General features: G+C 38.2%; 1 protein-coding gene across 3 annotated transcripts in view; it reads right to left on the bottom strand.

Moving 5' to 3' along the window:
* Positions 1–287: 287 nt before the first annotated feature.
* The window catches only part of LOC132776469 (proline-rich protein 5-like), a 157,537-nt gene continuing 141,201 nt past the window's right edge, over positions 288–16,623 (bottom strand). For all 3 annotated transcript variants that reach the window (XM_060778157.2, XM_067468914.1, XM_067468915.1), the window contains 4 exons: positions 12,421–12,498; positions 9,941–10,069; positions 7,647–7,750; positions 288–1,363 (listed from right to left, as the gene is read on the bottom strand). In XM_060778157.2, the coding sequence (XP_060634140.2) occupies positions 1,166–1,363; positions 7,647–7,750; positions 9,941–10,069; positions 12,421–12,498 (509 nt within the window). In that variant the 3' untranslated portion in view covers positions 288–1,165. The remainder of the gene's footprint in view (positions 1,364–7,646; positions 7,751–9,940; positions 10,070–12,420; positions 12,499–16,623) is intronic.

The following is a 16,623-nucleotide window of genomic DNA, read 5'->3' as shown; positions in this document are numbered from 1 at the left end:
TCACATTGTTTTGAATTTTATTATTTTTATACTATTTTTCAGTTTATTATCTCAATAATTCCCTCATAATTACAAATGGATTTACTCAATTAAGGAACCCATAGCTCTGACATTGCAAGACCCAAGCATGGCTGTTCATAGCAGTGTCTTCAAGTTCTATTATTCATAGGGTTGCCATTAATCAATGTTGTTTTAACAGCATTTAACAACAAATTCAATGATGTGGATTAGAGAGTGAAAGAACTGCCATCTCAATGTGTATATTTTGTGATCGTCTCAATTTAAGAAAAATATTTAAGTATATGTTTAAAATCAGTTAAACTGAAATGACTCAAATTGATTCACTTCAATATTATGTAGAGAGCAGATGAGCCAGGAAAGAATCTTGGAACACTTCAGTCTCCTGATCAATGGCTGCCTTTCTCCCACAAAGTTGCATGAAGACGTTTATGACAAAAAAGGATACAACCTTCCAGATTTTCAGTTGTTTCCCCACCAATGTCACATCAGGTAGGTGTAGTGAACCAAATCCTTGGCTGCTCTCCCCATCAAACTTTGCTAAAGTGGGTTTAATTTTTGAAAATGTGAGGCAGAAGGGAGAACATTCTTGAAACTACTCCTTCTCCCTTGCAGAAATGAACAATTCTTAAACCATTACATAACACACACCCAGAGCACAGAAATAAATCATCATCATGAACCACATTGTCTGGCTAAATTAATAATTCCTGGATTTTTCTGGCTAAAATCAAAAGCTGCAATCCACAGAGTCCACCCTGCAGTTCTTTCCTGCGTCAAAAAGTACAAAACAAGAATTGCAGATGATACAAATAAACAATAAATAATTACTATAATTACAGTAACAAAACAGCTAATCATAGAAGCATAGCAACCTCTATTACATTCAACCTCTTTTGATATAACATAATTTTTACAGCTTCAAAGAAAATATAAACTAGTAAAGCTAGTTTGAGAGAGCCCTGCTCCAAGTCACCAATTTTACATCTAACATTTGATTAGGAAAACACCATACAGGAGAAGAATGAGTCTTGCCCTAAAGAGGCCCCAGGTTGTCTCAAGCATCTCCAAAGGGATCTCAGATGGAAGAACTGGGAAAGAGCCAATAGGTTGAAAGACCAAATGTCAATTCCCTTTCATTTTACGTTCAAGGTATCTCTTCACCAGGCACAACTCGAGAATCAAATATTGTGGGATAGAAGTCTATCAATAATGTAACGAAAAGATTTATGGGTACTAAAGAAATAAAGGAAGGAGCATCTTTGGGGGACCAGATCAGATTCAAGCCAAAGACACAGGCAAGGTTGGAACCAGTCATTTTGTTGAAAATGCTTTCTTGTGACACCTAGAAGAGGAAAGATATGCACATCAGTATTTCAAAACCTCACACTAAAACCTAAACTATCACACTTCAAAAATCAAATTATACGTACACCCTGATTCTCATTCAAAGGGCTTCCTGCAATATGGCTTACAATAAAATAAGAAGAAATACACACAACACAATAAAATCTAAAGTGTTCACTGGGATTAAGAAGCAGCAGCAGCATAAAGCACAAAAACCGTAAACTGGGGCAGAAAGGGAGGCTAATCATAAAAGCCTTCCTGAAAAGAAAAAGTCTTAGTGAACTTCTTAAAATACAAAATGAGGGAAGTAATTACCCAAGGGCTAAACAAAATATGGCATCATTCGTGCGGTTTCGTCAAAGTAGAGATTAAGAACCTCTGTAATGTTCTGAACTCATGGATTTGTTTAAAAACATATGCAAATCATATTTTGTTATCAGACTGATTTTTTTAGTTTTAAGAAATTATATTATAATTATATTCCAATGTGCCTGCAGTGATTGAATGTAAGATACTCCCTGACCAAACTTTGCACAAAATGTCCTTAGAAACACTTTATTTTATGGTTCGTGCAATTAAATCCTTCCCCATTCCCGGATCCTCCTCCTTATAATTTACATTGTCCTATTTCCCAGTGTTTTAAAATCTTATCCTTGAATTTGGCCCTGCCAAGTGAAATCTTCTGTGTTTTTAATGCTTGATTTTATATTGTTGTGTCGCTTATTATATTGGTTTTGCATTTTATGAATTTTTTATTTTTTACTTTGTTGTTTGGTTCTACTATGTTTTTGTGTTATATTGTGTGTACTGTATTGATGGGCGTGGCCTCATGTAAGCCGCACCGAGTCCCCCTGGGGGAGATGGAGCGGGGTATAAATAAAGTTTTTAAAAAAAATATTATTATTATTATATTATTATTATTATTATTATTATATTAATTTCTTTTAAGAAAGTATATTGTCTATTACACATTTCATAGGATATATTACACATGTATATATTACATAATACATCATAGGATATATTATATTTTAAGAAAGTATATTGTCTATTACACATTTCACCAACATAGCACACAAATTGCATACTGTGCTATGATTGTGAAATGTGTAAAACATATAAGCTTCATTAGTTAAAAATATACACAATAGTTACCAATATAGCCAGAGTTAAAAGAAGGAGTAGCAAGCTATTGCAGACCCCAAAGCCTCCTTAAGACCTTCTCTCCAAACAAGGTAGCACAGAGCAATGGATGGAAAATATATATAAATATATAAAATATATATACAATGGCATTTATATACATCCTTCCTGTTCTGAAACGGCTGTTCCAGGGGCTCCAATTTTGTGTTTTGCACTTAATGTTTGTTCATAGTCCTAAGTTGCAGGGACTTTGCAGATAGGTGGCTTCCTTTGGCTGCATTCATAGGGCAAGCCACCTGTCAATAATAGTTAGGATCCCTGGTCCCACCCCTCTCTGGGTTTTTTGGAGGGAAGGGGCCATTTTTCAGGCAGTCACACAAGGAAGCCAGCCTATAGGACGCATATCAGTTTGTCCCGTAGGAAAGGCTTCATTCCTCAAAGCCATCCGGGGAAATAGAAACAGACCATCCAGGGTCCAAACTGACTATCCAGTTCCAGGGAAATGGAAGGAAAAGGTCCCAAAGGCTCTGGCTGAGAGCTCACGGCCTCTCAGCCTCACAGCACCAGAGGGGGAAAACAGCCCTGAAGTTTCCACAGTTCAGTATTACAGAACAACGGAACTCCAGCTGCTATATCTTCAAGCCTCAGCCGGTAAGGTCTGCTCGATACCCAGACGCACATGGATTTTGGTAGCAGCACCCACGCTGACTAGGCATAGATAGAAAGCGGCCTGGGAGGGATTATAAAGAGTTCTTCCTTATGCTGAGATAGTACAGTCAAACCAAGTTAGTGCCAGTATCTTAAAGACTTGAATAGTAAAGCCCTGAAGTTTTGTTTGAAGATTTGTTCCTTAATAAAGACTTTGTTGTACTTTTAAAGACTCTAAAGCCCATTACTTCTGGAAGTCTCTAACAATCTCTCTTCGGGCACTCCGGCTTCCCACTGGGTTTAAAGTGTGTGTCCTGTAGAATAAAGACATTGTGTACAGGCCCAGTGGCGACAGAACACTTCCCCATCTTAGCTGTCACGTGAACAGCCCGCACAAAGCTATAGTGTCCTGTCTTTCCTTCACCTGCATTTCAGCTTTCTTGGGACTGAATACAGTGCAGAAGGCTTGAAAAAGCAAAAAGTCTTACCAGGAAAGAAAATTACAAGAAAGACTTGTATGATATGCATTCACTATAAAGAGGCATTCCTCCTAGAGTTCACTGTAGTTACAGAGCCCTTCTTGACAGTCTCCAACTTCCCAAGAGCCCTGCTTAGGGATGTGATCACACACAATTGAATTAGCATTTTACACATTTAAGCTACTGATGGAGCCCATCACATGATGCAGGCTCGTACCATGGATTCCAGGTATTTCGCCATTTCTAAAGTGTGTTTTTTTCCTACACTTAAGTCAATTAGCAATCAACTTCTTTTTTATTCCCCACTGAGAGATGTGTGAAAACCTGAAATTTAACATCACTTGTAAGGATAACGATTACATCGCTCTGGAGGGAGGAGCCAAGATGGGTACTATAGAATCCTTTCTTCTGTCATAATCTTTAGAACCGAGGAGGAAGAGACAGTAATTTATATCTTTTTAATGATGTAAATTCAATAGAGTTACCTATTGATTTGAGAGGAATCTGTACTTATAAATTATAGAATGCTATAGAGGAAATCATATTTAATGATCTCACGTTCTGCAAGAACAAACACAGAGGATTTCTTCAAGTAAATGAAAATGAGGAGGAGACAGTGGGAGGAGAATGTCTCCCATGTGATGGGAAAGCAAACAAATAAATTGGAAAAGAAAGTTGAACAAAGGAAAACATGAGATGGGGGTTGGAAAATCATTTGTTTAATTTCCAAACGGGGTGTTGCAAAGCTTAAGAGAAAAGCAACGGTCCCCAACTATTTACTTATTGTGTGGGATGAAGTCCTAAGAGAAAATAATGCTGTGATGGACCACTGCCAGCTCTTTAATGCCAAATAAATAAATAAATAAATAGGTTAAACAACAGACTTTTACGTATGCTAACTGGAAATTCTTTAGCTTTCCTCCCAGGACTTTTCAGATTACCTTGACCTTTCCAAATGTGAAATTCCCCTTTAGCCACTGAACATTAGAAGACAAATCAGCAGTAGCTTCAGACCTGAGTGCTGAAATCAACTAATGTCTGCATTTTACACATTCAGAAGCAATTCTAAGTTCTATTACCAAATTAAAAGAGATGGCACCAAGCACGTCTGTATCATTCATTAAAACCTAGAAGTTTCTCAGCTGTGAAGAAGTAGACCCAAGCAGTGGACATAAAAGGCCCTTACATCTATAATGTTGAAGAGATATTTGAAGCTAAATAATAGTAAATGAGGTAAGGATTTGGAAATAGCTTGCTGAAATTATATCAAGCAATGACAGCGATGCTATCTGATGCATCCAGAGCATTGTGTAAACAAAAGCACTTATACTTTTAGAGAAAGGGGGGCAAAAATTAAGAACTGCTTGAATGAATCACACCAGAAATTAATCTGCTCCATCATCATATAGAATGGCCTATGGACCAGATGAAATAATAAGTTTTTTAAAGTATACTGCTTTTATCTTACCAAAATAGAGAAACAGTTTTACTGATGGAGCTTGAATATACAGGCCTGCCAAACTTTGTAATATTGTTATCGAGCACACTTTCTTTGAGAAGAGCTAACAAAAAGAAATGGGTTAAGTCTTTTAACAGACTTTCAAAAATTTGAATTCACTGATATGAATGATATAAATCCATCCACAAGCACTAAAAAGTCACACCAGAACACCAGCAGCCATGCTTACAACTGAGTAGCAGTTGTATCTAATTTGTGAAAGGATTTGTGAAACTCAAGAGTACTTATATTCTGCCCTTCTCACCCTGAAGGGGACTCAGGGTGGATCACAGAACACATATACGACAAAGAGTCAATGCCAATTATACAATGACAAGACAGACAACAGATAGAGGTATATTTAGGCTTTTTTCATAATTTGGCATCTTTTGGAGGCTGTGCTCAGTTCTGGCCACAGGGGGTGCTGTTGCTCCATCTCCTTGCCAAAGAGCTTTGTTTGTTTGTAAACTTTCCTCCGAAACGCTGTGTCTAAAATACCTTCCCGCTTAATGTGGTTCCTATTCATTTATTCACATTGCTGTTTTCAATCCTCTAGGTGAGAGGGGGAGCTGGGCCAAAGGTCAGGAGTTTACCCTGACCAGGCTTTGAATTGTCAACCTTTCGTTTGGCAAGATTTACTGAAGCTGCAGCTGGTGGTTAATCTGCTGTGCTAAAGCCCTGTTTGTTTTTAAACCAAGCATCCCAAAACACATTAAAAACAGCTAAAATGCTGATTTTTTTTCATTACAGACCCCCTACTGTAACTGTTATGAGGATATTGCCAAAATACATAGTACATACATATACCTCATGGCATGGGGAGATGCTGCACATTTTTGGAGGTTACACCTCAGCCATGAAGTGCTCAAGAGTGGACAAAATACCACAAAATTATGATTTTTTTTTTGTACATCTGTACATATTTGTGAACCCCAGCTTTCTAACTCAGACAAAACAGAAGCACAGATTACTTTAACATGGTGCCATCCAGGTATATTTGGACTTCAGCTCCCATGGTCCTCTATTGTTGGCCATTTTCCTGGAACCAAGGAGAGCTGTAGCCCAAAAACAATGGCAGGAACAGGTTAATGAAAGTTCTAGTAGAGAGTAGTATAATAGTATTGTAGAACACAACTGTATTTTACAATATATAACCTTAGTTTGTAATATCTTTTGATCAAGTATCTCTCTCTCTCTACAGGCAATTTACGATTTTGATCTACATGACCACACAAAATATATGATTTATTTCTATACAGACACTCATTCATCTTTTTTGAAAATGTGTATAGTTGCTTACTACTGTTAATAAGTCTGTTATTTTTCTTGCAAGAAGCTTGCAATTGAAACAATCAAATGAACTATCATGCAAACTTGCAATCTAGCTTCACCTCAAAACAGTCTAAACATCCACATGTGGAGATATCCTACACAAGCACTACACAGCTCCCATAGAGAATAATACAGAATCTTAGAATCATAGAGTTGGACAAGTCATTTAAAAATGTTATTCAATAATGAGCATAAAAATCTCATCTGAAAATTGCTATTCTTATATTGCCTTTTCCATTTGTACTGCAATTGCACATGGTTATGTTTTGCCTCAATGATTTCTGAACAGTGTAGCCTGGGATGGACTATGCAGGGCATGGGGCCATTATTCCTCCAAATCCACACAGCAAGTCATATTGGTGGGCTTAGGTTCTAAATGACACTTCTTTTGGCAGATGCCTTTTTTTGTTTTTTGGAGGAGTGTTTATTATTTATTTATTTCCTATATTACCCCACCCTTCTCACCCCCGAGGGGGGACTCAGGGTGGCCTCACAAAAGCATCAAAGGATGCCGAACATCATAAAACAATACATTAAAATATTAAAACAGTAATTAAACAATTGATTAAAAACACACCTGATAAAATCAGTAGAGTAGAAGGGTTTCAGGAACTCTAGGGAAGGTCACAAGGACTCTGCATTTTTAGGTTGCTTTGGGGCAGTTTTGAAGTAAAAAGAAAATACCATCTGAAATTGCTACACACATCCACAATTGCTCCATGCTATGATCTAGCTGTTCTGTTGAATTAAACAACCATCTGAGTGAATTAAACAAATTATCTAAGTGATGCTTTTGAAATTTGATGACTTGCTATGCATTAAATGTGATTTGTGTTTTCACTGTTATTGTTAGTGTCAAAATGTCAATTTTGGAAAAAAAAATTAAAAAGGAAAAAAGGAGGTGAATGCCCCTTTAAGTAATTTGTGGGATTGACCTGATTTGTATTTGAATTTACATAATATTTTTGTAATTTATGATGATGGGATATATCACAATTATCAGAGATTATTACTTTGCACTGACACTGATTAGGCTGCAGCAATATGAAACCGTTAATTTGTTGATTAATATTCCACCAACTCATTTCAATTTTAAGAACAAACATTTTGCCACCAATTTCAGTTACAAGACAGTTTCGGAATTAAGCACGAAGCACTACGAAGATTTAATATCTACCTACCATATGGAGAAAACATATTAGAAACTTCAGAACAGCATAATTTTGCTCAGGAAGCCTATGGACAATTTCTTTGCATCTAGTCACTTGTAAGCTACTTTCCACACCTGTTTGAACAAAAAGTATGTGTTACTTATTCCTAGTAGTCAAAGAGGAGCATTGGCAGAGAGCACTAGGATACCTTCATCTCCAGAATCATCATGACTTGTTACGCTTCCATTATGCTTAAAATATTTGCTAATACAGAAGAACATACTGCAGATTTAATTGACAACCTCTGTTCTATTAAAATGGCCTTGAAACATTTGGATGTATTACAGCAGGGGTCCCCAAACTAAGGCCCGGGGGCCGGATCCGGCCCCCCGAGGGCATTTATCTGGCCCGCGGGGTGTGGAGAAGGGACGGAGGCAGCAGGCGAAGCAGCTTCGGGGCCGCTTCGTCCTCCGCCTCCCTGGGCCCAGCTGGCTCTTCTGCCTTCAGGAAGGGGCCTGGCCTCATCCCGACGGCAGGAGAAGGGGGGGTAGGCAGCGGGCGAAGCAGCTTCGGGGCTGCTTCGTCCTCTGCCTCCCTAAGCCCAGCCGGCTCTTCGGCCTTCGGGAAGGGGCCACAAGCTGCGTGCTTCCACAGAGCAGAGCCAGGCGGAGCAGCAGCCGTGTCCCGGGCATGGTGCGCCTCCCAAGCCTCTGCCTGTCAGGGCGGGGACTCCATGGGCTTCCCTGCAAGGCAAGGAGCAGAGGGAGGGGGTCAGTGCAGAGGGAGGGAGGGAGGGGTCTCCTTCCACCAGGGAAGCACCCGCCAAGACCCTCCTCCTCCTCCTCTGCTGGGCAAGAACCCCCTCCCTTCACACACACACACACACACAGACATCATCTGGGTTGTAGATTTTGGGCTGTATGGCTGTGTTCCAGAAGCATTCTCTCCTGATGTTCTCTCTTTGGTTCCATCCTTCCTTGTCTCTTTCCTTCCTTCCCTCCCTCTTTCTCTTTTTCGTTCCTTCTCTCCTTCTTTCCCTCTTTCACTTTTTTATTTCCTTCTCTCCTTCCTTCTCTACCTTTCTTTCTTTCCTTTTCTCCTTCTTTCCCTCTTTCTCTCCCTCCTTCTCTCCTTCCGTCTCTACTCTTCTTTCTTTCTTTCTTTCTTTCTTTCTTTCTTTCTTTCTTTCCTTCCTTCCTTCCTTCTTTCTCTCCCCTCCTTTTCCCCTTCTTCTTTCCCTTTCTTTCTTTCTCTCCCTCCTTCTCTCCTTCTTTCCTTCCTTCTCTACCCATCTTTCTTTCCTTCTTTCTCTCCTTTCTTCTTTCCCTCTTTCTTTTTCTCTCCCTCCTTCATTTTCTACCCTTCTTTCTTTCCTTCCCTCCTTCTTTCCCTTCTTTTTTCCCTCTTTCTTTCTCTCCTTCCCCTTCTTTCTTTTCCTCTTTCCCTCTTTCTTTCTCGCTTTCTCTCCCTCCTTCTCTCCTTCCTTCATTCTCTACCCTTCTTTTTTTCCTTCCCTCCTTCTTCCCTTCTTCTTTTCCTCTTTATTTCTCTCCTTCCTTCCTTCTCTACCCTTCTTTCTTTCCTTCTTTCTCTCCTTCCCTCTTCTTTCCCTCTTTTTTCTCTTTCTCTCCTTCCTTTTCTCTCCTTTTTCTTTCCTTCTTTCTTTCCTTCCCTCCTTCTCTCCCTCCTTCTCTCTTTCCTTCCTTCTTTCCCCCTTTCTGTGTATGTGTTTTGTGTGTGTATATACATAGATGTGTGTGTTTGTGTATATATATGTGTGTGGTTTTGCACATGCATTTTAATGTATTTTTGGGGGGGAGGTTGCTTTTTAAGTCTCTTCCACTGTGTTTTTCAGTGTTTTTATGAGTGATGGTCACTCGTTGGCCTGATAGATGTATTTTGTCCAAATTTGGTGTCAATTCATCCAGCGGTTTTTGAGTTATGTTAATCCCACAAACGAACATTACATTTTTATTTATATAGATTTTTCAAATTATAATCCGACCCTCCAACAGTTTGAGGGACTGTGACCTGGCCCTCTGTTTAAAAAGTTTGAGGACCCCTGTATTACAGCCACATCTCTTCCATCTCCACATCTGCAAATGGTTCATGACAGTTTTAGAATTGCTCACTAAAATCTAGGTTTTGTTTTTTTTTTTTTTTTAAAAAACAACAAGTTCCTGTCTTGTAGAGATATTATACCATGTTTAGCTCTTCAACAGATACCTATGGCAATCACAAACTTAAGACTTTGATGTGGGTTAATGAGATGGCTACTGGTAAAATGTGAGATGAAACAGAACCATGTAACTAAAAATACTCACTAGTAATTCCAAGGATTTCATCATAGGTATTAAAGCACAGTAAAGGCTCAGGAAGTTCTCTGAGGAGAGTCTTAAGGATAACTGCAGGAATGTGGATATCTCCATATTCATCAAAATTAACAGGCTTTCCTAAATATGAAAGATTGGATGAATGTATAACATACCACTGATAATTTCTACATATGAAAATATGTGGCACTGGCTGCCTTTTCCCACTCACTCCAGCTACTAACTTCAACAGATATTAGCAATTGTCGTGTTTTGCTAAGTCCTGATTATCCAAACATAGGTTTCAGAAGCAACAGAAGAATGAAAGCAAAGTCCCAGGTTATTCAGGAATAAGCCCCAAATGCTAGAATCCTTGCAGACTAGCCGTATTAGGGTACCTACACACACAAACTGTTGAGGGTGAGAAAAAGCCAAAATCCTGAATCCAATTTTCTATAGTCAAAAGGAGGAGTTTCAGAATTTAGTCAGGAACAAACACAAGTCACAATCCCAATCCAAGGTCAACAAACTCAGTAATTATGGGGATTTATTAAACAGTAAGCGACTCGTTCATCAGAATATTTAAAATGACTACCAATGTTTTGTGGATTGACTTTTTCCCAGTGTCCAAGCAGGATATGAATTCATTTATACAAACAACCCTATTCCCTATACTCTATTATTATTGTTCATTATTTGCATGCGAGTGCGGAGAAGAGCAAACCACAGACCACCTGCTGCAATGCAACTTGAGCCCTGCCACATGCACAGTGGAGGACCTTCTTGCGGCAACACCAGAGGCACTCCAAGTGGCCAGATACTGGTCAAAGGACATTTAACCAACTACCAAATTTGCAAAATCTGTGTGTGTTTTTTCTTTTTCTTTTTAATCTGTGTGTTTGTTTTGCTCTGTTAGAATTGTAATACAATGGTTGCTGATGACACGATAAATAAATAAATAAATTTGCGTTTTCGGTTTTATTTTATGTAATTGTTGTTTTGCGCTTGGCCTCATGTAAGCCATGCCAAGTCCCCATCGGGGAGATAGTGGTGGGGTACAAATAAAGATTATTATTATTATTATTATTATTATTATTATTATCATTCCACTATAAACCTAGAGGGGTTTCTAATAGAGTTTTTATGCAAATCTTTTGTTCTTTTCTTTTTGAGTATTTTCAAAAGTACGCCACATAATTTGCTTGAAAACGAACATCATATTAAGCAAATGAAGATCTTTGAGCATCACAACTTATCCTCCCCTGCATGATTTTTATTTTTACCAATTTTGCTTGATGAAGAAGCCAAGGGTCTCCAAAAAATAGTGAAATGGATTTTATACCTTTTGGTTGACCATATACTTGTATCACTACAACATATATCTTGATTTTGTGGCTTTGTTTATGTATCGATAAGAGAAAATAAATCAAAGGATACTTTGCTCTGTCTAGTGAAGATTTCCTGGAGCCATGCTTCTTAAGTTAGCACATCCCTCTCCCCACTGGCTTCACATATTTCTTTCTTTCTTAGGAGCCTTTTGGGGATGGGCAACCAACAGGCTGCAGCCTGGCATGACCCATGGACCACCACTTTGAATAGCATTGTCCTGCAGCAGACAAAAGAACTCAGGAGGTGGAAGACTCCCTAGAACAGTGTTTCTCAACCTGGGGGGTTGGTACCCGAGAGGGTCGTGAGAGGGGTGTCGGAAGGGTCGCCAAAGACCATCAGAAAACATAGTATTTTCTGTTCGTCATAGGTGTGTGGGAATTTTGGCCCAATTCTATCATTGATGGAGTTCAGAATGCTCTTTGATTGTAGGTGAACTATAAATCCCAGCAACGACAACTCCCACATGTCAAGGTCTATTTCCCCCAAACTCCACCAGTGTTCATATTTGGGCAAATGGAGTATTCATGCCAAGTTTGGTCCAGATCCATCATTATTTGAGTCCACAGTGCTCTCTGGAAGTAGGTGAACACCCCTATGACCCCACACCCTATGACCCCACAACCCTATGACTTCAAAACTCAAGGTCAGTGTCCACCAAACACTGCCTGTATTTTCTGTTGGTCATGGGGGTCCTGTGTGGGAAGCTTGGTTCAATTCCATCATTGGTGGAGTTCGGAATGCTCTTTGATTGTAAGTGAACTACAAATCGCAGCAACTACAACTCCCAAATGACAAAATCAACACCCCACCAGTATTCAAATTTCGACGTATCGGGTATTTGTGTCAAATTTGGTCCAGTAAATAAAATGCAGCCTGCCTATCAGATATTTACATTATGATTCATGACAGTTGCAAAATTGCAGTTATGAAGTAGCAACAAAAATAATTTTATAATTGGGGGTCACCACAACATGAGGAACTTTATTCAGGGGTCACAGCATTAGGAAGGTTGAGAACCATTGCCCTAGAAGGTTCTGTCCAAAAAGGGGCAGAACTCCCACATGTGTAATAAGTGGTGATCATAAAGCAGAATGAGAACTTACCCAGATTATAAAGTTTCTGGATTTCTTTAATACTTTGTAAGCTAGCTGATCTTCTAAACAGCCCTTCTGCTTTGAGCCCTATGAAGGAAGAATAAAATATTAATGGGATTCCTTTAACCCATATCTGTGGACTGGTTTAGACCCTTGAAAACTGAAGTCTCGGATGCCATAAAGTAGAAATATCTGGCTCAACTGGCTCAGCAGGCCCACAAACATAGGTATTACCTCCAAGTTATTTTTAGGAGAACAAGAGTGTGCACTTTCAGCGGAGCTTCTGTCATGCATTGTGGTCCAGGAGGGCCAGCTTTATCTGGGAAAGAGTGGAATAACTTACTATTTCTGCACAGCAGTAGCACTAGGCATATTTACGCTAATCTGCACAAAATAATTCACAGGTCTTTGAGCAGGCCTTGAGAATGCGATAATTTTTATCGGTTCTTAAAGAGATAGAAACCACATCATTTCCTGCATGGCAGGAGATTGGACTAGATGGCCGTGTGGTCTCTTCCAACTCAATTATTCTATGATTATTCTATATGTTCAATGAAACCATTTATGGAAACAATTCACTCATGTGAACAATAGAATACTGGAACTGTGAACTCAGATTTAGGATCATAGAGTTGGAAGAGACCACAAGGGTTATTCAGTCCAAACTCCTGCTATGCAGGAAAAGCACTAAAAGTACCCGTGACAGATGGCCATCTAGTCTCTGTTAAAATCCTCCAAGGAAGGAGTTTCAACACTCCGAGGCAGAGTTCCACTGAATAGCTCTCAAAGTTAGGAAGTTTTTCCTAATGTTCAGACGAAATCTCCTTTCCTGTCATTTGAACCCATTGCTCTATTGAATCCTAGGGCCCTTCCAGACTGCCCTAAATTCCAGAATATCAAGGCAGAAAATCCCACAATATCTGTCTTGAACTGGGTTGTCTGAGTCCACACTCAGATAAAGTGGGATTTTCTGTCTTGATATTCTGGGATATAGGGCTGTGTGGACGGGCCCCTAGTTTCCAGGGAAGCAGAAAATAAAGCTGCTCCCTCTTCCTTAGGACATCCTTTCAAATATTTAAACATGGTGAACATATCTCCTCTCAACCTACTCTTCTACAGGATAAAAGTCCCCAGCTCATTTGTGAATCTTCCTCGGACTGGCTATTTTTACATCCAACAAACTGTGCCTGAACAGGCTGCTTAAAGAGCAATTTTAAAAAATACATGAGACAGTGTTCAGTTTTTGTTATCCAGGTTCCAACCTGCCTAACTTTTTAAAATAAAAGTTATATTGATAAATTGTGACCTGTGTCAATATGTCGTCTTCACAGTGTTTGCCCTTATTTTCACATTTGTTTCTTTGGTTTTAATGCTGGACAGATTCCCAAACGGTTAATCATTTGGTTTATGGAGATTTATTTAACTGTAAATGATCTTTCGAATGGGGTTTTCCTTGTGCAAAGTGCTTTATAATAAATATTTCCTTTTACAGGCTTAGGTTTTCTTTTGGATTCCTCCCGTATGCTTTAGTTTATTGACTTGCAGCATGTGTTAATTGAAGACATTAATCTGAATTACAGACACCAGCTGTGCTTGTCTCAAATTAAAGTTTGCGATTCACATCTTTCTCATTCTAGCTATTCTGTAACATCAAATGTTGACACTGCTAAATTTATGCCAATCTTGATGACACAGCAGTGTTTAAGTATAGTTGCAGACATATGAAATACAGTTAAAACCTATGATTTTAGTATCAGCATGAAATATGTCCAATCTTGGAGTAGACCAGAGCATTCCAAATATTTCATGTTGGTGACATGCTTTTCAAACATGCATCATATTGAAACACATTAATTCAGTTTTCCTAGCAAACCAAGAGCTAAACTGACTCCTTATAAGATAAACACACACACCTAAATTGTAACAAAATGTATATGGACACAACATATCTTATAAAATCCTTTCATTTTTTTTTTAAATATATGATTTGTAAGACAACCTACATTTCCAAGATTTTTGTCATTTCTTGTTAAGTTTGCACGATGCATTTACATACTGCCACAGACACATTAATGCGTTGCAATAAAGTTTGGAAAACTGTGAGTTATTATTTCAGTGATGGGTACATTTAACTAATCTGTGTTCCAATTCTTAATCAGCCATACATTATAGAGTAGGTTTGAACCTTTCAGGTTTTTTGTACTCCAAATATTACAACAAAACTGGCTTCCCAAACAGAAAACTTGCAAATAAAGTCTATGTTCTTCATGATATGAATTTAACAAAAATATAGGCATAGCTTATTTTATTTATAAAAATAATAAAGCATTCTTTAAATATCTATTTAACAAATACTTAATGATATCGTATCAAACTTTGGCATCAATCCATGCGAATCCATGCTAATAATCATCAATATTATTAGGACATCAAGATTACATAGATCGTCTGGAGAGGCCCTGCTCTCGGTCCCACCGGCCTTGCAAGCGCGTCTGGTGGGGACGAGGGACAGGGCCTTCTCGGTGGTGGCCCCTCGACTCTGGAACTCTCTCCCACTGGAGATCAGAACCGCCCCTTCTATCCTGACATTTAGGAAACAGGTGAAGACTTCGTTATGGAGACAGGCATTCGACAAGTGAGCCAACACCCTGAGATATGGATGGAGGATGATGAGCAACGATTTTAGTGTGACTGACCATTATAGTTATTGATTGTAATTGCTGTTTTAATGTTTTACTGTAATATGTATTATGATGTTTTATTGATTGTATGTGATATTATAGTTGGAAACTGGTCTGAATCCCTCAAGATAGGTGAGAAGGTCGGTATACAAAACTTTTAAATAAATAAATAAATAAATAAATACACAAAAGAGAGAAAAAACCCAATAGATATAAGCCAAATCCAGCCTATAATGGCAACTAGAAGTGCATGTGGTGTTATATAAGAAAATAGTACTTCACGTGTGCCAAGGAAATGAGAGAACTTCACAGAGGGTGGTCTGCAGACGACCTCTGGTGTTATGAAAAGAAAGTAAGATGTGCAACTGGTATTATTTATGTATAATAAATTATTTTAAATTTAATTTGTCAATTTTAACCTGTACTTTATTAAGCTGCATTTACCTGTGTGTATTTGTTATATGTATTTTAATAGTGCTTTGTTTTACTTCAATGTTTTAACTATGTTGTACTCTGCCTCAAGTCGCAAAGAGAGGAGGAGAATAAATAAATCTATATACATGTATAGATACATAAACCAGTGCAATATTTTCTAACAGCTATATGCAATGATTGTACTTAATGATGCCAATCCCTCCTTCCACTCTTCCTGTTGTAGTAACTTATCGTCCTTTATGTTAGAGAAAGTCATGTACAATCTAGCATGATAGTTATTATTCAATATTCAATGCAAAGATTCTGACAGATTAAATTATGAAGACTCCTACAAAAAAAAACTTTCCCTCTATCTTTTTTTTTTTTTTTTACAGAATTTAAAAATGACTCCCGGTCTTTAATAAAGTTTGATTGTGTGCTTTCTTTTTTCATTTCTTTATTCATTCCCACTATTCTAAAAACTTGTATTGTCGGAAGGTCTGGCGTCTTCCAATGTTGTACATATAGATCTGTGTTGCAATTATAATGTAGTGCGGTACTTTATAGTTCAATGATTTTTGTTTGTTTATTTGGCATTCCCAATAAAAAGAATTCAGGCTTCGAAAATTTCCTGCAGTGTTTTTTGTACCTTGCCCCATAATTTCCATGCTTTTTTAACAGGGCCACCACATATGGAAGAAAGTTCCTTCTTGTTTCTAACATTTCCAACACATTTTGTTTCTTCCCTTATACATTTTAGCAAGTTTTGCTGGTGTCAGGTACCACTTGTTCATCATTTTATAAAAAAAATCTTGAAGCCAACAGTCCACATTTTTCCCCATTTATCTATGCTGTGTCTGACATTTTGTGTCAATTTAATCATGCATTCCTTTATAATTTCTAATTTCATTTCCATCTTCAGTAGTATTTTATATTTCTCCTTTCTTCTTATCTAATTTGCAAAATGCTTCTCCCGTTGAAATTGATCATGAAATTGATCATTTTGGGACATAATTTCACTTTTTTACTTATTCCATGTCCTTAGTATGGTTCACCTAATAAAATGGTGATTGGAGTCTGCATGTACTTTTGCTTATTGATACCATATATAGGCGCA

Source organism: Anolis sagrei, chromosome 5 (assembly GCF_037176765.1).
Source record: "Anolis sagrei isolate rAnoSag1 chromosome 5, rAnoSag1.mat, whole genome shotgun sequence".
Taxonomy (NCBI): domain Eukaryota; kingdom Metazoa; phylum Chordata; class Lepidosauria; order Squamata; family Dactyloidae; genus Anolis; species Anolis sagrei.
The sequence above is the reverse complement of the archived record's forward strand: the minus strand, read 5'-3'. Positions and strand labels throughout refer to the sequence as shown.